The following is a 27273-nucleotide window of genomic DNA, read 5'->3' as shown; positions in this document are numbered from 1 at the left end:
CTGCTCTCTAGAAATGGCAAGTGAAGGAAAAATCATTGCTTTAAAGTATAGATTTTTTTTTTTTAAATTTGGAAAACCCCTTTAAGCAACTCAATCCTACAGAACCCAGGCATCATACAAAGTACCTTTCCTAAGGACATGCTTAGGACATCCACAAGAGGGTGTGCATACAGTAATGAGTTCACGTCCCCCTTGATCTGCCAAATGTATCTAGGACTCGGGACATAACAGGAGTTACAGGAACTCCTGAGTCCTGCTGCTGACTAAAGAGAAACTATACATGGGTAAGTACATTATGGATGACCATATTAGGACTTGAACTTACCCTGGTAAACCTTCTTAACCCCTTAACGCTCTGCGCCGTAGCTCTACGGCGCAGAGGTATAAGGGATGTATGAAGAGGGCTCACGGGCTGAGTCCTCTTCATACAAAGGTGGGGGTTTTTGCATTTTGCACAAAACCCCCACCGCTAATAACCGCGGTCGGTGCTTGCACCGATCGCGGCTATTAACCCCCTAAACGCCGCCGGCAAAGTCGCCGGCGGCGTTTAAAAGACGGCGGCGCGTGGGCGCCGCCATCTTTTTTTCGATCGCCACGCCCCCGAACGTCGAAACGGCGACGATCAGTTGCCATGGTAGCCTCGTGTCTTCTTTTGACACGAGGCTATCTGGCAGCTGCATATTCGTTACAATGAGCCAGTGGCTCATTGTAATGAATGTGCTGCAAAAATGCCATATATTGCAATACAGAAGTATTGCAGTATATGGTAGCAGCGATCTGACTATCTAGGGTTAATGTACCCTAGATGGTCTAAAAGATAGTGAAAAAAAAAAGAAAAAAAAAAGTTTAAAAAATAAAAAAAATTAATAAAATATTAAAAGTTCAAATCACCCCCCTTTCCCTAGAACGGATATAAAACATAACAAACAGTAAAAATCACAGACATATTAGGTATCGCCGCGTCCCAAAATGCCCGATCTATCAAAATATAAAAACGGTTACGGCCGGCGGTGACCTCCGAGGCGGGAAATGGCGCCCAAATGTCCGAAATGCGACTTTTACACCTTTTTACATAACATAAAAAATGAAATAAAAAATGATCAAAATGTCGCACAGACCTCAAAATGGTAGCAATGAAAACGTCGCCTCATTTCGCAAAAAATGACCCCTCGCACATCTCCGTGCGCCAAAGTATGAAAAAGTTATTAGCGTCAGAAGATGGCAAAAAAATTTTTTTCTTTTTTGTACACATTCGTTTAATTTTTGAAAATGTATTAAAACACAATAAAACCTGTATAAATTTGGTATCACCGCGATCGCACCGAACCAAAGAATAAAGTAGGCGTGTTATTTGGAGCGAAGAGTGAAAGTCGTAAAAACTGAGCCCACAAGAACGTGACGCACGTGCGGTTTTTTTTCAATTTTTCCACATTTGGAATTTTTTTTCAGCTTTGCAGTACATGGCATGTTAAAATAAATAACATTACGGGAAAGTAAAATTTGTTACGCACAAAATAAGCTCTCACACAGGTCTGTACACGGAAAAATGAAAAAGTTATGGATTTTTGAAGTTGGAGAGCGAGAAATGAGGCGAAAAACCCTCCGTCCTTAAGGGGTTAAAGGACATCTACCACCAGGATTAAGGTTTGTAAACAACCCCCCCCCCACACACACACACACTTTTAGGACCTGGTGAATTCAATAAATGTCAGTGAGAGCTGTGTACTGTGGCGTTTATTGCCATGGACATGACACTTACTGTATTTAATGCTTGATAATTATTACATTTTATCATTGTTTTTTTCACTTTTTACTTTTTAAGAACAATTCCCAAGTCATGCATGCAAAACATTGTGGAAAACATAAGAAAATATAATATCCACGCTCTTTTGGTCGTTGGTGGATTTGAGGTAAATTTTATATGTTTAGAAAACTAAAGCAGTACTCGACACAAGGATATATTCTCTGCACAGTATTGGATTGAGCTATAGATACTAAGGCTGCTGTTTTTAGGACAGAAAACAAAAATTCATGCATTTTTTTTTTTTTTATATTTTTTTTGGATTGGATTTACTATTCATATTCATTTGTTAATTTTATTTCATTCATTTGACCTGCAGCTGTGTGGAATAAAAAATATATACTAAAATGTCGATGTATCAAACCAAGGCTGGACACAAGTCTTCCCTGGAAACTCTGGGGCTTGTTAACTAATGTCTAGACGGTCTATCTATGTATCTGTCTTTCCCGGATACCAATTATCTAGTTACATCTGCATTATAACATAAATCTGATTCCATTCATATGTTTAAGCACCAGCTCCTATGGGAATTATTTAAACAGATCCTAGCTGGTTTTCTGTTATCAAAATCAGGATTTTATGTGAATTAATAGTGAATGGTAAAATAATATTGTATTTATAATGTTGTCTGTATGGCTAGAATTCAGTCACTAATGGACGACCAATCTGCTTTTTAAAATCCTTTAAAGGAAATCTGTCATCCGTAATGGCCATAATGAACTGCAAAATGTGCCAAGCATAGGCACTAGAGAGCTGTGTAAGCATATCTTTGTGTGTGCTGTAAGTAGCAGCAGGACTAAAAGTGAGCTTTTCATCTTGGTTTGCAGCTCCTGCAAATGCTTTGGGTGAGACTTTCAGCCTGAAGAGCTTTCTGTTTGCAATTCTGTTCCACAGTCCCTGCCCACTACTGAGTGACTGAAACTATCCAACCAATCCAGCTCCAACTAGTAGTAGAGGGGTGGGGCACAATAGTGCAGAGAGCAGAAAGCTGTTCAGGCTGAAAGACCCACCCTCAGCCCTTGCAAGAGATGCAGACCTGGATTATAACATCACTTTTAACTGTCCTGTCACTACTAACAACATACACAAAGGCATGATCTCACAGCTGTCTACTTTTGTATGGTCAAAACTCCTTTAAAAGTTGTATTGTGTTTGTGGGGGGGGGGGGGGGCTTTTAATAGAGATTTCAGCAAGGAGACCTTTTTGTAAGGACCCTTGAACAAAGTGCTCCCTGGCTGCAGATTTAATGCCGTTCCTCACTGTTGTTTTTTACAGGTGCAGCAGTCATTTGACGGTCTTTACAATTTTTTTTTTTTATTTTGACAGTACCTCATAAATCCATGCTGTGATTTATATTCATTTATTTATGTCTTTTATAGGCTTATGAAGGAGTGCTACAGCTTGTTGAGGCACGGGAACAATATGAAGAACTCTGTATCATCATGTGTGTTATCCCTGCTACTATAAGCAACAATGTACCAGGAACAGATTTTAGTATCGGTTGTGACACCGCCGTTAATGCAGCCATGGAGGTAACAAAAACATATTGAAATCATTTTCATACACTTTTTGGGAATTGGGAAGAAGCCAATTGTCCCTTTTATGTTTCTGTGTTTTTCTTTTTTTATTCCCCTCCCACAACTTTTTTCATTTTCCCTTCACATAGCAGTATAAGGGCTAAACAAGCCCTTCAGTTTGTTATGTTGAAAACATCCACATATAAAACTGAACCCCCCACCATTTAATATTCTGTGTTATGTACTAAGAGCCTAAAAAAAAAAAAGCCAAATGCGCCTGAAATCGATGAAAAAAAAATGATAAAGCTTTGATATTTTTTAATAACTTAAAATTTGGAATTTTATTTATTTATTTTTTTTTTAAAAAAAAAAGTTGATAAATTGTGTGGGGATTTGGCCCAGTAGAGACCGTGGGAGCGGGGTGCTAGGATGCAGTTCAAGACAGGGACACCAGGGTACAGTCCAAACAGGTCTCGCCTGCGTTTATTGCAGCAAAATAAAACCAGCCTTTACATACAGGTATTTGAATAAACAAAAGAAAACCTACCCGTCAGGGTGCTAACTATACAATTAGTCCAATAGCTCACACTAAACAAAAAGATCACGTGGCTGCTCCAGACACACAGGTCAGAGCTGTGTCCTCTCAGCCTCCTTCCACAGAGAGACAACCCACTCAACTCTGCTGAGTCATTTTATCCAGGCTAATTAGGCTGTTCCCATCACCTGTGTCCAAGGTGCTGGACAAACCCACCTCAGCACTAAGGCCTTGCATAGAAGCAAAACCTAGGGGAAACATACCGCCCATCCACAGTTAACCCCTTCAGTGTCTCACATACCCTCCCCCTCTGTTTGACCCTGTGGGGACGAACACTTTTGGCCATTAGACAGTGGGTACGGGATAGGGCATCGGCATTCCCATGCAATTTTCCTGCTCGATGTTCCACCGTGAATTTAAAATTCTGGAGCATTAGGAACCACCTTGTGACCCTGGCGTTCCTCTCCTTGGCCTGACTCATCCAGGTTAGGGGAGAGTGATCGGTCACCAGTGTAAACTGCCGCCCTACCAAATAATACCTCAGGGATTCCAGAGCCCATTTGATCGCCAAGCACTCCCTCTCAACTATACTATAGTTCTTTTCAGGAGGTGTGAGCTTGCGGCTCAGGAATGTTACAGGATGTTCCTCACCCTCCACTACTTGGGACAGGACAGCCCCCAAGCCCACGTCAGAAGCGTCAGTCTGCACAATAAAGGTCTTGGTGAAGTTAGGGGTGATCAGTATCGGTCCCTCACACAAAACCGTCTTAAGTCGCTGAAACGCCCCCTCAGCCTCTTCACTCCACTTTACCATCACCGCCCTGCTACCCTTAGTCAGGTCAGTCAGAGGTGCCGCTATTGTCGCAAAATCGGGGATAAATCGGCGATAATAGCCCACTATGCCCAAAAAAGCCCTCACTTGCTTCTTGCTCAAAGGTCGTGGCCACTGCTGGATCGCCTCTACTTTGTTTACTTGGGGTTTGATGACCCCTCGCCCAATACGGTACCCCAGGTAACGGGCCTCTTCCAGACCCAGTGCACACTTTTGGGGGTTCGCTGTCAGCCCTGCTGCCCTCAGGGAGTCTACCACTGCTTGTACTTTGGCTAGATGACTCTCCCAGTCGTTACTATAGACTATAATATCATCTAAGTAGGCCGAGGCATAACTCCGGTGAGGTTTTAGCACGAGATCCATTAACCTCTGGAATGTGGCGGGAGCCCCATGTAGCCCAAAGGGGAGTACCACGTACTGAAAAAGCCCATCAGGGGTAACAAAAGCGGTCTTCTCTTTAGCCCTGTCAGTCAGGGGTACCTGCCAATACCCTTTCGTCAGGTCAAGGGTGGAGAAGAACCTAGCCTGTCCAAGTCGTTCTATCAACTCGTCAACCCTGGGCATGGGATAGGAATCAAATTTGGACACCTCGTTCAACTTCCTAAAATCATTGCAGAACCGTAGGGAACCATCCGGTTTGGGAATCAACACAATAGGACTCAACCAGTCACTTTTAGACTCCTCGATAACCCCCAGGTCTAACATCTGCCTGACTTCTTCGGCGCGCCGGCGCGCTTCAGGGACCCGGTAAGGTTTTTGGTGTACCCGGATGTGGGGTTCGGTTATGATGTCATGCTTGATGACTGAAGTACGTCCCGGTAACTTAGAGAACACATCCATATTTCGGAGCACAAACTCCTTCGCTTCCTGAATCTGGGCCCTGGAGAGGGACTCCAAGATCCGTACTTCAGGCACCTTGGCAACGGGTACACCTACCTCCGGTGTCCCCTTCTTGGAGACAGACGCCTTCTCTACTCCCATGGCCATCAGGGACTCTCTTTCCCTCCATGGCTTTAGGAGGTTCACGTGGTATATCTGTTCGGGTTTCCTCCTCCCCGGCTGAGATACCCTGTAGGTTACCTTCCCCACTCTCTCCATGACCTCATATGGCCCTTGCCATTTGGCCAAGAACTTGCTCTCCACGGTGGGCACTAGAACTAGCACTCTGTCGCCTGGGTTAAAGGTCCTGAGTCTGGCTGACCTATTGTAGACCCTAGACTGGGCCTCTTGTGCCCTTGTCATGTGCTCCTTTACCAGGGGCATTACCGCCGCTATGCGGTCCTGCATAAGGGAGACGTGTTCTATCACACTACGGTGGGGGGTCCTCTCCTGCTCCCAGGTCTCCTTGGCTACATCCAAAAGCCCACGTGGAGAACGGCCATATAACAGCTCAAAGGGTGAGAAACCCGTGGAGGACTGGGGAACTTCACGTATGGCAAACATCAAATAGGGCAACAAACAATCCCAGTCCTTCCCATCTTTGCTGACCACCCTCTTAAGCATCCCCTTCAAGGTCTTATTAAACCTCTCGACCAGGCCATCTGTCTGAGGATGATACACAGAGGTGCGGAGCTGTTTTACCTGTAGTAACTTGCACATCTCCTTCATTACCCTAGACATGAATGGGGTACCCTGGTCAGTCAAGATTTCCTTGGGGAGGCCTGTGCGTGAGAACACCTGGAACAGCTCCCTAGCAATATTTTTGGAGGAGGTGTTCCTTAGTGGAACCGCCTCGGGGTACCGCGTAGCGTAGTCCAGGATAACTAGGATGTATTGGTGCCCCCTGGAGGATTTGACTATGGGGCCAACCAGATCCATTGCAATCCGTTCAAAGGGCACTTCTATGATCGGTAGCGGGACCAAAGGACTCCTGAAGTGGGAGAGCGGGGCAGTAAGTTGACACTCAGGGCAGGAGCTACAATACCGGTTTACCTCCTCCCATACCCCGGGCCAGAAAAATCGCTGCAGGATCCTCTCTCGGGTCTTCTCAGCCCCTAGGTGCCCTCCCAGCACATGTTTGTGTGCCAACTCTAGCACCAGCCTACGGTGAGATTGGGGTACTACAAGTTGCTCAACCTCCTCACCCCGTATCTGGTCGACCCTGTACAACAGTTCCCCAATAATCGCCATTCGGGGGTATATTTTATCAGCCCCTGGTATTTGGAGTACCCCATTTATCACCTTGACATTCTCCCGTGCTTTAACCAAGGTAGGGTCCTGTAGCTGTGCAGCCCCAAAATTGTCACGGGAAATCTCAAGGTCCAGCATGTCGGCCACCTCCACGTGGCCCTCGACCTCACCAGCTAGGACCTCTAGGGGAGAGAATTCATCACATGGGGTCACCCCTACTGCTGGTGTGGGTACATCGGCCTCAAAGGGTTCAGGGGCCAAGGCCGGACATACCTGTTGTCCATTATCTGCAACAGCACCTGAGGTGGGTCTTCGTCTCCAGAGGTCCCAAAACACCGGTAAGTCTCTGCCGATAATAGCCTCATGAAAAAGGGTCCCCACCACCCCCACTTCATGGGTAACAGAACCACAAGGGGTATGTAGGTTGATGACAGCAGTGGGATATTCGCGAGTGTCCCCATGTATACACAACACTCCCACTTTCCGCCCGCTGTACAGTCCAGGATCAACCAAAGTTCCCCGCACCAGGGTGACCAGACTCCCTGAGTCTAGCAAGGCTTCCACTGTGTGACCACCGATTGTGACCATGCATACTTGGGGTTCTGCATCCGTGACTGACTCTGCCGACAGAACTGGCCGGGCAAACAGTGACACTCGCCGGGTCTGGTTGCAGTCCATTGGCTCCACTGACAGTGGACAGTTGGCAGCAATATGGCCCATTTCATGGCACCGCCAGCACTGGATACGGCCATGACCTCTGTCACGAGCCTCACTGGGTTTCTGGGTATCCACGCCCCCCAATGAACCCCCTCCCAACCTGACATGTCTCCCCTTTTCCGCAGTAGCAGTCTTACCAGCTGGTTTGGTGACCCTGTCACTGGCACTGCTTCGTGTCGGAGAGGTAAGTAGAAGGTCCTCCGTAGCCCGATACCTCTCTACAAGGGACACAAGATCCTCAGCTTTTGTGGGACCGGCCTGTCCAACCCACCGCTGGAGCCGAGAGGGCAGAGAACGGGTGAATTTGTCGAGGACCACTCTCTCTACCATCTGTGCGGGGGTGCAGTCCTCTGGTTGCAGCCACTTCCGGACAAGATGGATCAGGTCATGCATTTGGGAGCGTGGGGGTAATTTTTCTGAGTAAGCCCACTGGTGGACCCGGCTGGAGCGAACCTGAACGGTGACCCCAAGACGAGCCAGAATCTCCGCCTTTAGCTGGGGGTACTCACGGGCCTCCATTTCACTCAGGTCGTAGTAAGCCTTCTGCGACTCGCCGGTCAGGAACGGTGCCAGGACATCTGCCCACTGCTCAGCCGGTAACTCCTCTCGCTCAGCTACTCGTTCGAACACAGTGAGATACGCCTCCACGTCGTCGGTCGTCGCCATTTTTTGTAAAGCCTTTTGTACTGCAGCCCGTGCGGAATGCTGGACAACCGGGTACCCTTGCAGACCAGTACGGAACCCCTCAGTAGTCGTCGCTTGCGGTGCTGCCATCATGCCAGAAAACTTCTCCATCATCAGCTGGAACATGGCTCGGGATTCTTCCTGCTGCTGGCGGGACCTCTCCTCCTGCTGCTGGAACATGGCTTGCTGCTGGCGGGACCTCTCCTCCTGCTGCTGGAGCATGGCTTGCTGCAGCTGCCGATTAGCCAGGGACTCTTCCTGCTGCTGCTGCCGATTAGCTCTGGCCTCCTCCTGCTGCTGGCGGGATCTCTCCTCCTGCTGCTGGAGCATGGCTTTAATAAAGTCCTCCATCTTTGCTGTATCCTGCAATTTGCCTGCTGCTTTCACCCAGGCCATGCAATGTTGCAGGATGTAGCGAGCCTTTCGGGTGTATGTCTTTTTGAACTGCCCGCAATCCGAAGCACCATATGTGGGGATTTGGCCCAGTAGAGACCGTGGGAGCGGGGTGCTAGGATGCAGTTCAAGACAGGGACACCAGGGTACAGTCCAAACAGGTCTCGCCTGCGTTTATTGCAGCAAAATAAAACCAGCCTTTACATACAGGTATTTGAATAAACAAAAGAAAACCTACCCGTCAGGGTGCTAACTATACAATTAGTCCACTAGCTCACACTAAACAAAAAGATCACGTGGCTGCTCCTTCCACAGAGAGACAACCCACTCAACTCTGCTGAGTCATTTTATCCAGGCTAATTAGGCTGTTCCCATCACCTGTGTCCAAGGTGCTGGACAAACCCACCTCAGCACTAAGGCCTTGCATAGAAGCAAAACCTAGGGGAAACATACCGCCCATCCACAGTTAACCCCTTCAGTGTCTCACAATTGGTAATTTTTTCTAAAGTTGGATTATAAGGAGGGGCTACAGAAAAGGATTATTATCCATTATAATGGTCCCATTTCTCTTGCCCCCTGCCTGTATGCCAGCCTCCTCTATGCATCCTACCACTAACTCTTTTTCTTTTCTTTTTTACCCACTTTGAAAAATTCCTATACTTTCCTTTTCCTGCTCCCTGGAACCAGCAGTAATCCTCTTCTCCTCTTTGTCGCCGCTGTACACTGGGCTGAACCCGGAAGACACAATGATGTTCAGTTTCAGTGATGATCACATTTCACCTTCCGGCTTTAGTGTGTACAGTAGCTGTAGAGATGAGAAAAGACAAAAGTTCTTTGGCTCTGGCCCTGGGGATGGGGACCGCTGCCCTAGGAAGTCTGATAGTTCATATAGTATACTACAATACAATACCTGTGGGGGCTGACACCTGCCACATACATCAGTTGGCTTTTTGACATTCAGCCATGTAAACAACATGCAGAATATTTACTAGAATATATTTTCTGAACAAATAACATACATTTCTTTATGTAAGTCTGCAAGACCTGGAAAATGTGCCATATAAGAAATGTATGTACTTGTCCACAGCAAAAGTATAGCCTCCTTTATGGATTCCCCTTAAGTTTTATGTACCCTATTTTTCTGACTACAAGATACCCCTTACTATAGGACGCACCCTGGATTTAGTCATCTGAAAAAATGTATTTGACACCAAATATACAAGCATTCACATGAACACCTACCTCTTCTTTATACCCAGTCCCAGTGGCAACTTGTCTTCCGACCCCATCTTGACATATCTGTCAGCAATGAAAGGGTTACAGGACCTGCCAGTGATGCAGGAAGCATATGATCATTCATGTGCATCTGACATCATTCCAGGTCCGGTAGGTAATAACCATGTCGCAATGGCTGGGAGAGAGCAGTGCAGAGGCTCCGCTCTCTCAGAAGTTTGGTAAAGCGCTATGTCAGCGATTCACCCAATCTCCATTAAATCAGTCAGGAGGGTCTAGCAGTTCTGACTTTGGAATATAAGATATAAACTGTTTTTAGCAAGTTTTTTTTCTATTGATGAAACGTGTGTTTTCTAGTCTGAAAAAATATGGAAATTATTAGATGAGAATGACCTATTTTCATTACCCTGCTGTGATGCATAAGCAGGCTGCATTTATGGCCATAGGCTCACAGTCGCTTTGCTCAAAATCTTTTACTGCAAGTGAAAATTTGAACTGCAATTCACTTGCTTGGTTTCATTGGGGATGGATTCATCTTTTTTTCTATTTTATCAAGTGAATAGAGCTATTTCAATACAGATTTATGACCTGCAACTTTTTTCACAAATACATTGCAAATTCACTGAAGACCTTAATACCTCCTATGCCAGTGATGGCGAACCTATGGCACTGGTGCCAGAGGTGGCACTCAGAGCCCTTTCTGTGGGCACTCAGGCCATCACCAGAGATGACTCCAGGTATCTTCCTGCAGTCCCAGACAGCCCAGGACTTGCTGTGCACAGAGCTATTTTAAAGTGACAGCTCTACCTGGGACTATTTTCTGCTTTATTGGTGTCCTCAGGTGCTGGTATCAATGAAAACTGTGACAGAGAAGTGAGTGTAAATCATAAATTAAATTTCTATGTTGGCACTTTGCGATAAATAAGCGGGTCTTTGTTGTAGTTTGGGCACTCGGTCTCTAAAAGGTTTGCCATCACTGTCCTATGCCATATCTATCAAGCAGTCAAAGCCACTATGATAAATCTGACGTGCAACACAGCTCCCAAAGACGCTCTAAAAACTGATGCATGATGTCTGCCTGTTGATAAACCCTCCACCTTCTCCCAGTAATGAGATTTCAATTAAAATATGATGCTTAAAGGGGTTGGCCACGTTTTTTTTTTTTTAATCAAATACATTTTTCTATTGAGAATTTTTCAGTTTTAAAGATTGCTGAAGCACAGCAATCTAACATAAGTAGTATCTCGGATGCTTACAGCTTACCATCTCGCCTCCAAGCACCCCACATCTATCCAGAATTAAGGAACCTCTACCCATGCAGTATGAGATCAGCACCCTAACTCCCCTCACCAGGCCAAGCTTATGTTCTCATACTTGGTTATGGCCTTATAAGACATCTCTCTGCACGTATATGTACCTGTACTTTCTCATGAATAGGGAATAGGGGGACAGGATGAGACCTAATCTCCTGCTGCAGGTCCCTCCTATTTTTCAGTGTACAGACATGTAAACAAAGATTCACAGAGAGTTTACAGACTGCACTAAAGGAAGCATCAGGGATGATGAATCAATTAATGAACATTCAGGGATTATTATTAAAGCAGTAAAGGCACATTGGCAATTTTTGGAACAGAGTGGCCTTTAAATGAATACTTATTAAAAAAAGTATAAAAACTCAAAATCCAATTCTTTAGATAATTGAATGTTTTGTTTTGTTTCCTGAAGAGCTGTGATCGTATCAAACAATCTGCTTCTGGTACAAAGCGACGGGTCTTTATTGTAGAGACAATGGGGGGATATTGTGGATACCTTGCTACTGTGGCAGGTATTGCTGTTGGTGCTGATGCCGCTTACATTTACGAAGATAAATTCAACATTCATGACCTAAAGGTGAGTTAGAAGTGTGAAACATCTTATGAACCACATTGGGAGCCCTGCTTTCCAGAATGTTGATCTTAAAAAGTCTTGCTGTAGAGTTTATGTATTTTGTAGCACATTTGTGCCAATATTTAGCAACCTCTTTTATTAAAGGGGCATGCTTTCCCTGCCAATCTTCGTTATAAATTCACAAAATTCATTCAAAAACAAAATTGATAGAAAGTAAAGCAACTTTTCATGACAGTAGTGTAATACCTCTAAATGCACCAAATTTATCACCAAGGCTTTGAATCTTGCAAGCGCCAATCATACAGACAGCTTCTACAGATTATTATCAGAACATAAACATATTGGTCCAATATTAAAAAAACTCTCACTCCCCAAACATTATCCCTTGATGAAGGTTTGAAAACCAAAAGTGTGTTGGGGGGGGGGGGGGGCTGAAGGATTGGCACTGCATATTGAGGTTTACTGTACCTTTACTGTACTTCATTACTTGATGAGTATTATTCTGTGTTTTTATATACATTTAAATGTGTCTGCATTGTATTTCTCTGTATTTTGAATAGGAATTATTTGAAATGAAACATTGTTCAAAAGTTTAAAGCCTGTATTCATAATAATGAAATTATACTTCATTGTATCTGCAGTCTAATGTGGAGCACCTGACAGAAAAAATGAAAACTGATATTCAGAGAGGACTTGTACTAAGGTATGGATCAAACCGTGTCAGGGAGTCAGAGGCTTTGCCAGTTAAGTTACCCTTGCAGGCTTATGGAGATTTATAGCCATTGATGCTCCAACAGGGGATTCTCGGGAATAGGCAAATACATTTTCTATTCACGAATCTCTTCCTTCTGGAATACCGTATATTCTGGCGTATAAGACGACCTGGTGTATAAGACGACCCCCCTACTTTCCTGTTTAAAATATAGAGTTTAAGATATATTCGCCGTATAAGACTACCCCTTTTCCAACGCATACAAAACACCGGTAAAAATTAAAAAAAAACACAGATTTGAATTTAACATGGTCCTTTTTTTTTAATTTAAATTCTTATGACATGCAGGTATATAGCAGGAAAACTGTCGCTCATAAACATAAGGCATACAACAACAACATTACCATTACAGCACTGCCCCCAGTAGTATACAGCACTGCCCCCAGTAGTATACAGCACTGCCCCCAGTAGTATACAGCACTGCCCCCAGTAGTATACAGCACTGCCCCCAGTAGTATACAGCACTGCCCCCAGTAGTATACAGCACTGCCCCCAGTAGTATACAGCACTGCCCCCAGTAGTATACAGCAATGCCCAGCCCAGCATTAAAAAAAAAAAACTTATATACTCACCCTCCGGTGGCCCCGATGTGCTGCGCTGCTCCCCCGATGTCCGCGCGGCTCGTCTTCAGTGTTCCGCGCCGTATTCTTTCTTCTGCTGGGCGCCGCCATTGATCTTCCCGGGCAGGCGCCTAGTATGACGCGCCGCTGCTGACGTCATACTAGGCGCCGCCCCGGGAAAAACATGGCGGCGCCCGGCAGAAGAAAGAAGCGGGCGCGGAAGACTGAAGACGAGCCGCGCAGACATCGGGGGCCACCGGAGGGTGAGTATGCGCCCATGCGCCGCTATCTTTTTATCTTTTTGAGGCTGCCGGCAGCCATCGCTGTGAAAACACCCGCGATCGGTGCTAGCACCGATCACGGGTGTTACCGGTAAGCCTTTGCTGCATTATGCAGCAAAGACTTACCGGCTATGGAGAGGGCTCAGCCCGTGAGCCCTCTCTATGCACCGGGACCTGACCGCCGCCGTGAATACATGGCGGGCGGTCGGGATTACCGGCGTATAAGACGACCCCAGACAAGACAGAAGATTTTTCTGTCTTCAAAAGTCGTCTTATACGCCGGAATATACGGTATATATACTGGCTTGGCTTGAATCCCCCATCAAGTCATAAGCCTTCCTGAAAGTCATGCTTGATGGTAAGGGGATTGCCTTGCAAGGTATCAAAAGAGGCGTGGTTTTCCTTATTGCATCCTGGAAAACGTATTTTCTTTAAATAGTGTTTATTTTTTATATAATCTACACTTGTTATATATAGAGTGACATAGGTTCAGGTAGAAGCTGATAATTTGAAACCAGACAGTTACTTTAAAATAAAAACTGTTTCATTTAAAACACCATCTATGAAGCATTCTGTACTCGTCAATGGACAGACCTGGAAAGGCAGAACCAGCCTTTTAATTCCTTTATTTTATATAGTGCACATAGATTACGCAGCGCTGCACAGAGCTTGCCAAATTGGTCACTGTCCCCAATGGGGTTCACATTCTAATCAACCTACCAGTGTGTTTTGGAGTGTGGGAGGAAACCCACGCAAACACAGAGAGAACTTACAAACTCTTTGCAGATGTTGACCCTGAGACTTGAACCCAGGTCCCCAAGTGCTGCAAGGCTGTAGTGCTAACCACAAAGCCACTGTGCTTCCCAATAAAGATTTTCAGTGTTTTTGGCTATTTTCAGACTTTATGCTAGTAACATATTAAAAAGAAAATCTAACATTGACAATATTTGTTTATATTTCCGTAATAGCAACCAATTTCTGAAAATGTATGGACATGCGTATGGAATGTAACGGTGCTATGTTCTGTATTCTATAGGAATGAAAAATGCCATGACTACTATACTACAGATTTTTTGTATAATCTGTATTCTGCTGAAGGAAAAGGCGTTTTTGACTGTCGGACGAATGTTCTTGGGCATCTTCAACAGGTATGGTCATTTGTACCAGTAACTTTTTAAAGGGTGATTCTCACATATGAGGTATTTATGACATACCCACTGATATATTGTTTTGACAATGCAGAGGTAAATTATATTATGACCATGAATCGCAGTAACAGTTCATCATCCAATCTGAAACTTTTTTTTAACTTTAATTTACCAATTTAATAATAGATTTTTTTTTTTTCGTTATTCAGGGAGGTGCACCAACTCCTTTTGATCGAAATTATGGAACAAAGCTTGGAGTCAAGGCTGTTCTATGGATTTCTGAAAAACTAAGAGAGTCTTATCGAAGGGGTAAGAATGTTTGGAAGCTAAATAAAAGTGTAGGTTAAACCCTGTACCCTGATAATCTAAGCACATTGTCAGTACACAGCATCTCACAGCGCTAGAGGGACTTTGAAGTGTCTGCCCACCCACACTCTGGAATCTTACACTGACCATCCCTGAGTGATAGGAACTAAAACGGCAATAAAAATTAGTAAAATTCTAAAGTAAGGGGGTAAAGAATTATCTTTATTGTGTAGACATCACTAGGGGATTAAAGAACTTTCTTTCAGGGGCAAGTCCCTTCAATTTGAATGACAACTTGGAATTTCCCAAATTAAGATCAAGAGATTTTCTGTATATTGGCAAAGTTTGGATATAACTATTAAAGAAAAATTATTTTTTGATCAGAATTGCTTGTGCTATATATGACCTCTGACCTATAGAGAGATATGGGATCACTGTGGTCCTCTACACCTAGTGATGTATCCTTGGTTCTTCCAAACACCACCACTTTTCTACCAGTTACCCAATGTAAGTACTCTGGCTGCATTCAGGAATGGATTTGGCATTTCTTTAGGCTGTGTAGTCTAGGTATAACCTAGAGAGATTATAAAATATATTTCATTTCTTAAAGTATGTGTCCATCAGATTCCCTTTTACAGAGGTCGCGATAACGCCTCTACACGCGTCATAGACGCGTTTAGAGGCTGATTTACTCCCCCAAAAAATCACCAAGCGTATTAATACGCTTGGTGATTTTCCTATGAGCTGCCGCTTCCAAGCGGTGACTGCGCCGGCTGCAGGATCGCAGCGCTGAGTGGCTGGAGGCAGGACAGGGAGGGACTTCCTGCTCACCGTCCGAGCCTCTCCCGCGGGACGCCGAGAGATAGGTGAGGAGATGGAGGAGCCGAGCGAGGGGCGGGGCCGAGCGAGGGAGGGGGCGGGGCATCTGTTGCCGGGGCTGTGCTCCTGATCTGTGTGCGATCGTGCACACAGCCAGAAACAGGATCGTGCTGTCTATGTGACAGGGGGCAGATTATTATCAGTCTCCTGTCACAGCAGCCCCTGTATACAGTGAGAGGCTGCAGGGAAGGTGCTGTGTGCATCCTCTCTGGAGGTCTCTGTATACAGATCACTGATGACAGTGATCCAATGGGCTGTTACCATTAGATCACTGTTATCTGTGATCTATATAAAAGAAATGCATTCAAACAAACCGTATGCCCGCCAGGCCGTAGCCGTGCAGGCATTGAAATACAATTTTAATACATTGGGTACTGGCCGCAACACGGGGACATGTCATTTTCCCGTGTACGGAGCGGTATCACTCCGTGCGGCCATCTATTGGGGACATATGTACAGCCGAAAGCTTGCGGTTGTACATTCGTCCCCCACATGGTTGTGTGCATGTGGCCTAAGGCTGGTGCCACACGTAGCGCTTTGTCTGCGCTTGCAAATGCAGACAAAGTGCAAAACACCGGTGGCTTGTTCCCGATCGCAGACGTTTCCATAGAAACACCGATGCGATCGGGCCGAAGCACGCCGCGGTGGCGAGACTTTGTCTGCGTTTGCAAGCGCAGATAAAGCGCTACGTGTGGCACCAGCCTAAGGCTACATGCATAGCGATGTATGGCCGCGGCGCCGTAATACGGGAAAAGATAGGACATGTCCTGTCTTTTCCCGGGCTACGGAGCGGTACGGTGCCGCACTGTACCGCTCCCGTAGGGCGCCGCGAGCCCATAGAAGTGTATGGGGGACGTATATCGGCCGCATATACGTGCCCCATACAGTAATGTGAATGCAGCCTAAGGGTGAGGTTATTACCTACGTTTTCAAACGCATCACAACAGCTGTGACGAGATTTGCCTAATTACATTGCTGTCAACATTTTGTTTACAAAATGCATGCAATAAAATTGTATTGATGCATGTGTTTTGTTAACACAATGTTGACAGCAATGTAATTGCTATTTGATGCGTTTTGGTGCGTTCACACGATGTGTTGCGTTTTTTGATTAGTTTTTGACGCTTTCCAAAGGCTTCAACCTTGATCACATGTTGATGTAACATTCTGTTTCCATTGCATTTGCTAAAACGCAATGTTACTTAAACATGTGAAGCCTTTGGATGCGTCAAAAACACATAAAAAAGGCGTGAATGCACCCCAAAGGGGTTTCCCCAAGAATTCAAATTAGACCCTATCCCGTGTATAGGGCCTAACTTGAATTTGTGGGAAAACCCTTTTAAGCACAGAAAACAGGAGCTGTAACTTTTTCCTTGTATTAATAGACGTCTTATAACACTAATATATATATATATATATATATATATATATATATATATATATATATATATATATATACACACACACACACGCTAGGAGTTATACATTTATTAGTGAAAATTTCGTACTCCTCAAAAATTGTGAGAGGAGTATTATTACCCTTCTGGAAAAATGTTAGTGTGACCTCTGCCCTTTTACAATTTTCAACGTTTCAAATGCTCTTAGTAGCAAGTTCTTGAATTTTCAAGAGATTTTAAAAACTCTAAATTTTTGGTGACCAATTTAAGTGCCCTATAAAGGCTTATGTACTATATACCCCCCACAAGTAACACCATTTTATAACCTAACATCTCAAACTATTCAAATCAGTACAATAGAAACCCCCGAGAAATGACACCATTTTGGAAACTACACACCTCAAAGAATTTTCTGGGGGTGTGGTGAGCATTTTGACCCACCAAGATGCGGGCCAAAATCTAGTACAAAGTAAATGGTGCAGAATAAAAAGATTTTGGTGGATCGGCGCCATCTTTCATGCGACAGAAATCGAGGGGTGGACCGTTGGATGATCCAATGGATTCGGACTGACATTTAAATTGTGTCCCAAGACATACACTTACATGCACCAGGAAGAAGAAGGTGAACTCCAGCGGACCTGAGCAGGGAAGCAACACATGCAGGAAACCGGGCGCAGGATCTTAGTGAATCGCGCCGGAGTCCATGATTGTCGGACAACACACAGCAGGGATCGTGACAGGATCAGGTAAGTAAATGTGCCCTATTGTGCCCAACTCATGCCACTTTAGACAAGCGCCCCAAATATCATTCTGAAGGATGTCCCAAGTACAGCAATACCCAACATGTGGCAATAACCAAAAGGCTGGGCACACAACAGGGCTGAAAAGGGAAGGAGCAAAATTTAGCTTTTTGAGCTACGTTTTACACAAGTTTGGATTTGGAGTACCATGTCATGTTCGCAGAGCCCTAGAGGTACCAGTACAAAACAAACAAAGAAGTGACAACATTTTGGAAACTTCACCCCTCACAGAATTTATCTGGGGTTGTGATGAGCATTTTATGTTATACAAAATAAATGGTGCAGCGTAAAAATTACATTGCAACTTATCAAATATGTATATTGTAGTGACAAATGTATTTTGGCTAACTCATGCCACTGGGGACAAACGCGTCAAAAATCATTCTGTGGGTTACCCTGGCTAGTAAAATACCTCATATGTGGCAATAAACTACAGGATAAGCACACAGCAGGGCTCAGAAAGAAAGGACCGAAATTTAGCTTTTGGAGCCTACTAGATTGGGTGCCCCAGAGGTACCAGTACAATAGAAACCTCCAAGAAGTGACCCCTTTTTGGAAAGGGCACCCCTCCTAGAATGTATCTAGGGTTGTATGAGCATTTTAACCCCTAAGATGCTGAATCAAATGTAATACAAAGTGAATGATGCAGAATAAAAATTGCATTGTTATCTCAAATGTGCCATTGTAGTGGCAAATGAAATCAGCCCAACTCATGCCACTGTGGATAAGCACCCCAAAAATCATTCTGCGGCTTAATCTGGGTATGGCAATATCCCATATGTGGCAATAATCTGCAGTATGAGACAACCCCTTTAATTTTCAGATGCATAATAGAATAACTTAAAAGCCGTACATCAATATGAAATATTGGACAATACCATCTGGGCAACTAATAACTCCAGAAGGGGACCTCCACCTTGTGCTATGCATGTTATATCGGCATGTTATAACTTGAACTAGTTAATAGGCTTGGTGCTTAAAATAGCCATTCTTTTATTTAACTGTGAGAGTTTCACTGCTCTGCCGGCTCCTACTTGCATGAAACGCATGTAAATAGCTTCTGAGTAATAAATGGAATTTATATTTTTGTGTTTAATTGCCTTTTATTTTTTTATGAATGTAAGGTCGTGTATTCGCTAATGCTCCGGACACAGCCTGCGTAATAGGTCTTAAGAAGAAAACTGTGGCATTTACATCTGTTTGTGATTTGAAAAAAGTTACAGACTTTGAGTAAGTTTATTCAATGCTAATTAGGGAATAGAGAGCATTATATATGTCCTTATTCCTGTATAGAGCTGTGGGGCAAGAAATTAAAATTGTATACATTTCTATACTTGGTAAGTAAACGTTTGGATGATTGTTATTGGAATGCAATTAAAGGGGACCTGTCACCACATTTGCACATATACAGGCAGTGACTGGTTCCTATAGAGCCCTATAGAACACTAGCTCTAGAACACATGAGTTTTTATGTTACTATGCATTTGGCTGCTTCAAAAGCGGATTTCTTCATTGCTGGAAGTGTAAGCAGCTGTGTTAACATTTTCACAGCTGCTTACACTTTCACCAATGGAAAAAAAAACGCTTTCTATGCCAAAGGCGTCTAAAGCACACACTCCCTTAAAGGATCAGTTGAGTTATGAATGTGCAGTGCTATTTTGTATTATGACAAGGGAAAGATGCCATGTAATACTGTACCTCCCTATAAGAAATGTGTTATGTTATGTTGCATTGCAATGTTCATAATATTAATGCCTATTGTTTTCTTTATATTATCCAGGCACCGGATGCCTAGAGAGCAGTGGTGGCTGAATTTGCGTCTGATGCTGAAGATGTTGGCAAATTATCAGATCAGTTTGACAGAATATGTTTCTGGAAAGATAGAACATGTGACACGCAGGACTCTAAGCATCGAGAAAGGGTTTTAGTTTGTCTAAGATGCATACTATTCTTATACCATCATGACAGCTAAAAGAAATGCTGAACGTGATTTCTGTGACTAACCCAATCCTTGTGGAATATTTCAATTTAATTCAATTTAACAAATTGGTTACTATTATAAGCTGCTTTACTTTTCAGCAAATAGAATAGATGGATTTGCAGTAACAAATAATGAATGGGGACCTGCTATTTTTATGAATGGAGAATGTGTCTAGGCTGACATATTTGTCTCAGAAATGGAATTTGATCTTAAATGTAGATTATATTTTAAATTCTTTGATAAGTAAAAAGGACTGCACTGAATAAATGCTAAAATTATAAAAAAAGTCTAATAAATGCAAGTAAATGATTGCCAGAATCCTGCTTTTTATATAATCAGACGACAAATGTTGGAAAATGATCTTCATTTGTCATGGGTGGTCACAGCAAACGAAGTGCAACACTACAAGCCGCAGAGAAAAGCTTCATGAAAATGAGGAGAAAAACTATTTGATATTTTTTATCATAAAGTATGGTTTTCTGCCAGCTGCATCTTTGTAAGTAGAATCATTACTTTCTAAAATGTAGAGATTAGAGCAATGGTGTCTACCTTCTATGCAAGTACAGCACATGTACCTCCAAACTGTGTGATGCCAAGCAGTTGTAGATGTATTGATTCTGACATGAGATGGTGATGGGCATTACTACTTTTTGATTCAAATAATTGTATTGTTTATAGGAAGGGTAAATAGTGGATATTAACACAAAGCTGCAGAAAAATGCATATTGGGGGTGATTTACCACCACCATGTCTGTTTCCTTGCGATAAGTTTTGAGACTTTTATTTTTTGTCTCTTTTTTTGGTCACCGTCAATTGAGTCTCAAAAAGTAGTACTGTACAAGAATATTGAAGAGTATTGAACTTGCGCTGGAGTCCTACCTGACTCTACCAATTACATTCAGACAGCAGTATTTCTTGGTGTAGGATGGCACTGTATGTTTTCCCTCTTATTCTTAAGGAGTAATGGGTGTAGTGAGCATTTTGACCCTTGGAGTGTGTCCACAAGTTTAGTTTTTCAGATGCAGTTTTTGTGGTCAAAAGCCGGTGTGGATCATAATGGGTGAGAACATATCATTGAGTGCAACTACTGCTCTCTTTTTCCACTCCATTACTGGTATTGACATCAATAACTATCTAAAGAGCTGAGCCTGTAACCCACAGAAGTGAATGTGTAGCTTGTGGTCCTAAGTGAAAATTGCAATTATCCCTACTTCTCAATCTAAATTTTGTTCTTTAGAAATCATGTGCATGTGATTTTAATAGAGTAAAGATTGGGGCCATGTGTACTATGTTTCTGCAGTTGGGAAACACAGAATAAAGAGCTGACTTCTCACTGTAGCATGACCTCGACACAACATATTGTCAGGCTTGTGGGTTGTGGATCCTCTGGACCACTGCAGACGATGACTCAAGCCACTACCTGGGACCGGAGTCTAAGTGGTACCCAGTTTTCACCAGAGCCCGCCGCAAAGCGGGTTAGACAAGCTGCGGTGTGGTACCACCAGGTCGTTTCTCAGGCGTGACTTGTCTGCAGTGGCGGCCAAGGTTGAGGTACAAGAACGGCAATCAATCTCGTGGTCAAAGTCCAGGCACCGGGTCAGGGCAGGCGGCAGAGCTGCAACGTCAGAGTTCAATCCGGGTCGGCAACAGGAGGTCCAAGCAGAGGGGTATGGGAACACAGCACGCAGGACAGCAGCACGGAGGAGCTCAGGTAACACAGGAACACGGAGGGACATAGGAACGCAGGAGACACAGGACCGCAGGCAAATCGCAGTAAAGCTTTCTCTCAGGCTGTGAGGCACAAAGATCCGGCAGGGCTTGCAGGAAGAGGCAGGCTTGTATCGAATTGGGTAATATGGTCAGCGCCAGTCGGGGATGCGCGCACACCGCGGAGGGAAGGGAGCTGGGACATGTGAGACGCCCTGGCGGGGGCAGAGCAGCTCGGGTGAACTTGCGTTATGGGTCGCGGGACCACCCCTGACACATATGTTGCACTAAAATTGCATATTTGTAAAAAAAAAAAATATTTAAAATTGTTATTGTTATTTTATTTGTTTGTTTTGGGGGTTGAAAAACACTGACTGCTTTCTTACAAAAAAACCTCCAAACCTGACCATGGTTTGTGCCAGTCTTGCAGCTCCTCCGCTTAGTTGCAAAATCATGCATTACCCTTGGTCGAGTGTGGAGTTCACTATTCTCCTTAATAAATTCCTGGAGGGTGTTGTCTTTTCCAAAATAAGGTCACTTTTATTTTTTTATTTTATTTTCATAGCCTCTGTAATTCACCAATGCTGTGTAAGTCACCAAATTATATTGCTGTTACTCAACAGGAAGTTCCCTTGTTTACTTCCAATAAACTTGGTCATGTGATGTAACACAGGGGCACGGCATGTTGGTATAACAAAGCATAATCGGAGCTGTTTTGTATAATGAGTTGTGCATTTGTGGGACCTCACATGTCTATGGACCATTTTTATCCACAAGAGGTAAATATTAAGGTTTTCTACAGAATGACAGCAAGAAACTAGTTCTAGTGAACTAGAAAACTATGAGGAATCAATAGAGACTACCATATATACTCGAGTATAAGCTGAGACTCCTAATTTTGCCACAAAAAAGTGGTAAAACCTATTAACTCGAATATAAGCCGAGGGTGGGAAATGCATTGGTCACAGCCCCCCAGTATATAGCCTGCCCGCCCCATGTAGTATATAGCCTGCCCGCCCCATGTAGTATATAGCCTGCCCGCCCCATGTAGTATCTAGCCTGCCCGCCCCATGTAGTATCTATCCTGCCAGCCCCCGCCCCCCAGTATCTAGCCTGCCAGCCCCTTTACCCGGCACACACAATATAATTGCAGCGGCTGATGTCAGAGCCTGTGATGTCACACGGACCTGCCGCTGACGGACGGATCGCACAGAAGACCCAAGGGAGCCGTCGGAAAGGTGAGTTTTAATTATGATTATTTTTTACTCAAGTATAAGCCGAGTTTGGATTTTTCAGCACCCTTTTTTAAGAAGGGGCCTGGCTCCATCATATATAGTTTCCACTGAAATGCATGCGATCTGTAACTAGCAATCTTTCCTCCCAAGCCCTGTTGTGCAACCCCCTTGTGAAAATGAAATTTTTAGGGCTAAACCAACGTTTTATTGACAAAAAGGGATTATTTTAATTAGCCTATGTCAATAAATTCTATGAAATACTTGGACCGCTTCCTGTACACCTTGCCTTTCGGGGGTTACAAAATGTTACCTCTTGGAGTTACTTCTGTTCTGGTGTCTTGAGGCTCTATGAATGTCACATAAAGCCTGAACACTGCCCTCCAAAAGCTCAGTGATTCTCCATCCATTCTCATTCTGCACACTGATGTCTGCTCATACAAGAGGCAACATTCACATGTCGGGTGTTTATGAACTTCGATCAATTTGCCCTACAAATTTTAAAACTGGTTTTCTTTTTTTTTATCCAATGTGAAAGTGTAAATTGTAGGGCAAAATGAATGTATTATAGAGAAAATGTTAACATTATAAATTTCATAAAGGGGTTAACAAGCTTCCCAAAGGCTGGTTTAAATACTTTTCAGGATCCAGTTTTGAAAATTGGATGAAGTATTGGAGTCTACCAATAAAATATATGTATATTCTAATGTTGTGGGGGAAAAAATGACATTTAAAAAACGATTTCAACAAGAAGCATGTATTATAAATGTTAGTTACCAACTTCGGTGGAAAGAGTATCTGAAAACCAGATCACTTTATAATTATTTACATAGGCTTTCTCCGATAAAAATTGATGTAGAAACTATGTAGCATCTCCTTAATTTTAGGTCTCTTAGGTCTTCTATTTTGTGGCTAGGATCAAGAATACCTTCTCCTCCGGTTCTGTTGCTGAAGTCTCCATAGATGAGAACTTTGCCCAGGATCTCTAAATTGGTGACTTCCCTCTTTAACACCTTTGCACACCAGGACAAACTAAATCGTCCTCATGTTGTCATAAAAATCCTCTGCACAAAGTGCTAATGGTCTTTAACTCATCCATTTCTTTGCTCTGCTGGTGGCCAAATGGTGTGTACTCTATTATTGGTTTTGAGGGAAAAAAGATGAAGCTTGCAGGTGCCTCAGGACCAAAATATTGCCATCATTGTGGTTCTTAATAAAGCTTGTCAATGAACACGTCACCAAGGACATTAACATGGCTGGCAACTAAAATCAGAAGAATGGCACAGATTAGCCTGGCAAAACACCCTTTCATAATGTATCAGAACGTATACACCTATAATATAAATAGTTTCCAAAAATTTTTTCTAGTTGTTCTGTAGATCCTCCACATTATGCTTAGCTAGTAGGAGTGGCTATATAATGCATTTATGTGCTTCTCTCCTTGGTAGCTAAAGTTTTTAAATAAAAACACAACATCTGTATCTATTTTGTGTTATTTTATACAGTAAACGGGTAAAATATAGCATAGTAAATACAACTTAATTGGCGCTTATTTTTCTATACAGATGGTGTTAGCTTTATAAACATTTACCTCTTATATAAAAAAAAAAATCAACCTAATAATTATTTAATTAACAAACCATGAAGCAGAATTAGAAAAAATTACTCGTTGTAGTGTGGTGAAGACTTTGCATCTGTAACACCTTCATAACACTGCCAGACAAGCATTAAAAGAGTTTTCCAGGATAAAAATATGATCCATAAAATAGTTCACAATATTTTATTGGTAGGCGTACACCAAACCGGACCCCTACAAACCAGATGTGTTTAGCAGCTGATAATGTTACAGGAAACCTACAGCTCCTTCCTCTATGTAGCTCTGATTGAAGTAAATGGGAGCTGATCTGTAGAAAACTAGGGTGACCACTACATTAAAAAAAAATCATATCTTCACCCAGTGGTGAACAATTGGTGGTAAAATTAATGTAAAGTAAAAAATTACCTCATTTTGTTTTAATAAATATACAATTAATAGAGACATTTAACTAAATGTGGCATTGCATATATTCAATACTTGCATTGAATGCAGGACAATTTGTGACTGGAGCACTGCTGCAGTGAGATGGCTACAGATTTTTTTTTTTTAACACTAAATAACTTCAACATCATTACACCTACAGTCATGTGGAGATGACTCTGTCTGCTGTAGCCTATGTATGCTAATTTTTAGACTTCTGCTTCTTTATGGTCCCTTTGCATTGGGTCCTGCAAGACCAATCCTCGTATGCCTTATTTAATGTGCATCTCATTTCTCCATGTTCCCCTTAAATAAAGTTTATTGATGATGTAATAGGCCTTTTTTTAGAAGAGTGTTTATTGCTGTAGGAGGATCCGTCATCACCTTGGATTGAACTGCTGGTAAAAAAAACCCTTTTTTTCAAGTGGTTGATTTTCTTTAAAGGGAACCTGTTGCCACATTTTCACAAATGCAGCTAGTGGCATGTTCCTATAGAGCCCTGGTAGCTATCTGATACCTTTATTTTAGCTAAAAATGTATTCCCTAAGATCCCCATAAAATCAGAGTTATAAACTTACCTGGTATTGTCTAGTCCTTTAACCTCTTAACATTTGCAAACTGTATCGGATGCCCATAATTGATCACATGAAAAAAAAAATCACTGCTTGCCTGCATGGATCTCTACTCCTCTCCATGCAGGCTGCTATGATTTCATGAGATATATACTTGGTGTAGTTTTCTAATGGTAGGAGGATAAAGGACCTGTGATGATGTCACCCTGGTCACATGACTGCTGCATGAAGAGAAAGCATGGGGAGGAACTCCTGGACTCAGCCCGCAGAGGTCACGCCCACCTTAACTCGCTATAGACATTATTTTCTCTTCGTTACTTGGGTTCTATGTGAATGGCTGTATTTGTAAAAAAAAAATTGGTAAAAGGTTCCCTTTAATGTATCCAAGCACCATGACTGTGGTAATCTTCTTATATTTCTTATCCATGGCCTTAAAAAATGGCTACCCCAGTTATGTAAGTTACCCACCACTGCTTGTGGGTTTATTTGCTGTAAGGTAATGTTATTCAGAACACTGTAAAGGTTTGTTGTTCAGAATATGAGAAAAATCTTAAAGAAATGCGCTACAAAATTTTAGGCAATATATTTAGTTGCATATTCTGTAAATGTTTTAGTGTTACTTTTTATGTTACAATTTTATATAATATTTTTGCCTAGCATTATTATATACAGTATGTATCATACAGTCCATACGCACTTCAATAACCATATCCAGCTTTCACCTTGTCCAGTACCAGGTGTCCTATGAGACTTGTTACCGTGAAGATATTTTCACTGTAAGTCACTACCTATACAAGTATACGTGAGGGAAAGAAATTAACTTGTTGTTAAAACCTTGTCAAACTCCTCGGTCACATACACGTAACTTGTGTAACACCTTCCTCTTGATCAAACTGTAAATCGTCCAAATCCCGGAGCATGCTGTCATTGCTGTTGAAACCAGGAAACCCACCAAATTCCTGATGATTCTCTTTATTCCAGTATTGTTTAGAAGGGGATAAGTACAGTTCTTCAGATGTGTGCCCAATATCTACACGGGTTCCAGGAGCTTGAAGTCCAATGCTTCGATTGGATGTGGTGATTTTTTCCTCATTGACCATATTTCTTTGTATCTTTCTCTACAATTTAAATTGTAAAGTCAATTTTAAGTTCATTTTGGATAAAAAGTGAAAAAATATATTTGTGTATATATGCACATATTTTAAACAAATCAAGTTATATGAAAGGAGTATTCCCACAAAGACAAGTTTCTTAAATCTACTCGGGATAACAAAATAACACATTTTCCAATTCACTGTTAACAAAAAAACAGAATTTCACAGATATAAGTCCAACTTGTACACAATTTCATTACTTTTCATTCCACCAATCGTATATACAGTACTTTAGTCATTAAAGGTGTTATCCGGGTTTAAAAAATTTCTTATGGCCGGGCTGGGGAGGGCTAGTTAAACATAATAAACATGGACTTACCTCCTCCGGCGCCGCTGATGTCCCGCGCCGCGGTCCCTTTGATCCGTGCCTCTGTTTGTTTACAGGGGCACGGAAGCCGTGCACAGGGAGCTTCCGGTCCGCGATGTGGACGGCTCCTCCCATCCGTCCCTATCTCTCAGCGTTGTAAGCGCTGGGAGATGGTGCGCATGGCAGCTTCCGGCCGGGGAAGCTCCCTGTGCACCCTTGTAATGAAACCGGCGCACAGGGAAGACCCCCCGCGGCGCGGGACATTGGCAGCACCGGAGGAGGTAAGTACATGTTTATTGTGTTTAAATAGCCCTCCCCAGCCCGAGAAAGAAATTTTTTTTTAAACCCGAATAACCCCTTTAATGCAATTTTGCCTAGAATCTATGCGCATTGGAGTCTCTTAGAGGCATATTTTCTATTATCTGTTACCT

The 27273-nt window shown here is 43.0% G+C and overlaps 2 protein-coding genes across 3 annotated transcripts in view; one reads left to right on the top strand and one right to left on the bottom strand.

The window, feature by feature from the left end:
• PFKL (phosphofructokinase, liver type) overlaps positions 1–20163 on the top strand; it is a 54930-nt gene extending 34767 nt beyond the window's left edge. For both annotated transcript variants that reach the window (XM_072120870.1, XM_072120871.1), the window contains 8 exons: positions 1823–1910; positions 3181–3333; positions 11568–11732; positions 12371–12432; positions 14379–14490; positions 14700–14799; positions 18997–19102; positions 19653–20163. In XM_072120870.1, coding sequence (XP_071976971.1) covers positions 1823–1910; positions 3181–3333; positions 11568–11732; positions 12371–12432; positions 14379–14490; positions 14700–14799; positions 18997–19102; positions 19653–19800 — 934 coding nt within the window. In that variant the 3' untranslated portion in view covers positions 19801–20163. The remainder of the gene's footprint in view (positions 1–1822; positions 1911–3180; positions 3334–11567; positions 11733–12370; positions 12433–14378; positions 14491–14699; positions 14800–18996; positions 19103–19652) is intronic.
• Positions 20164–23531: 3368 nt separating this feature from the next.
• Positions 23532–27273, bottom strand: part of RFTN2 (raftlin family member 2) — a 35396-nt gene continuing 31654 nt past the window's right edge. The window contains exon 9 of the mRNA XM_072120869.1: positions 23532–26499. Coding sequence (XP_071976970.1) covers positions 26233–26499 — 267 coding nt within the window. The 3' untranslated portion in view covers positions 23532–26232. The remainder of the gene's footprint in view (positions 26500–27273) is intronic.

The sequence above is a fragment of the Engystomops pustulosus genome, chromosome 8 (assembly GCF_040894005.1).
Source record: "Engystomops pustulosus chromosome 8, aEngPut4.maternal, whole genome shotgun sequence".
Lineage (NCBI taxonomy): Eukaryota > Metazoa > Chordata > Amphibia > Anura > Leptodactylidae > Engystomops > Engystomops pustulosus.
The sequence above is the reverse complement of the archived record's forward strand: the minus strand, read 5'-3'. Positions and strand labels throughout refer to the sequence as shown.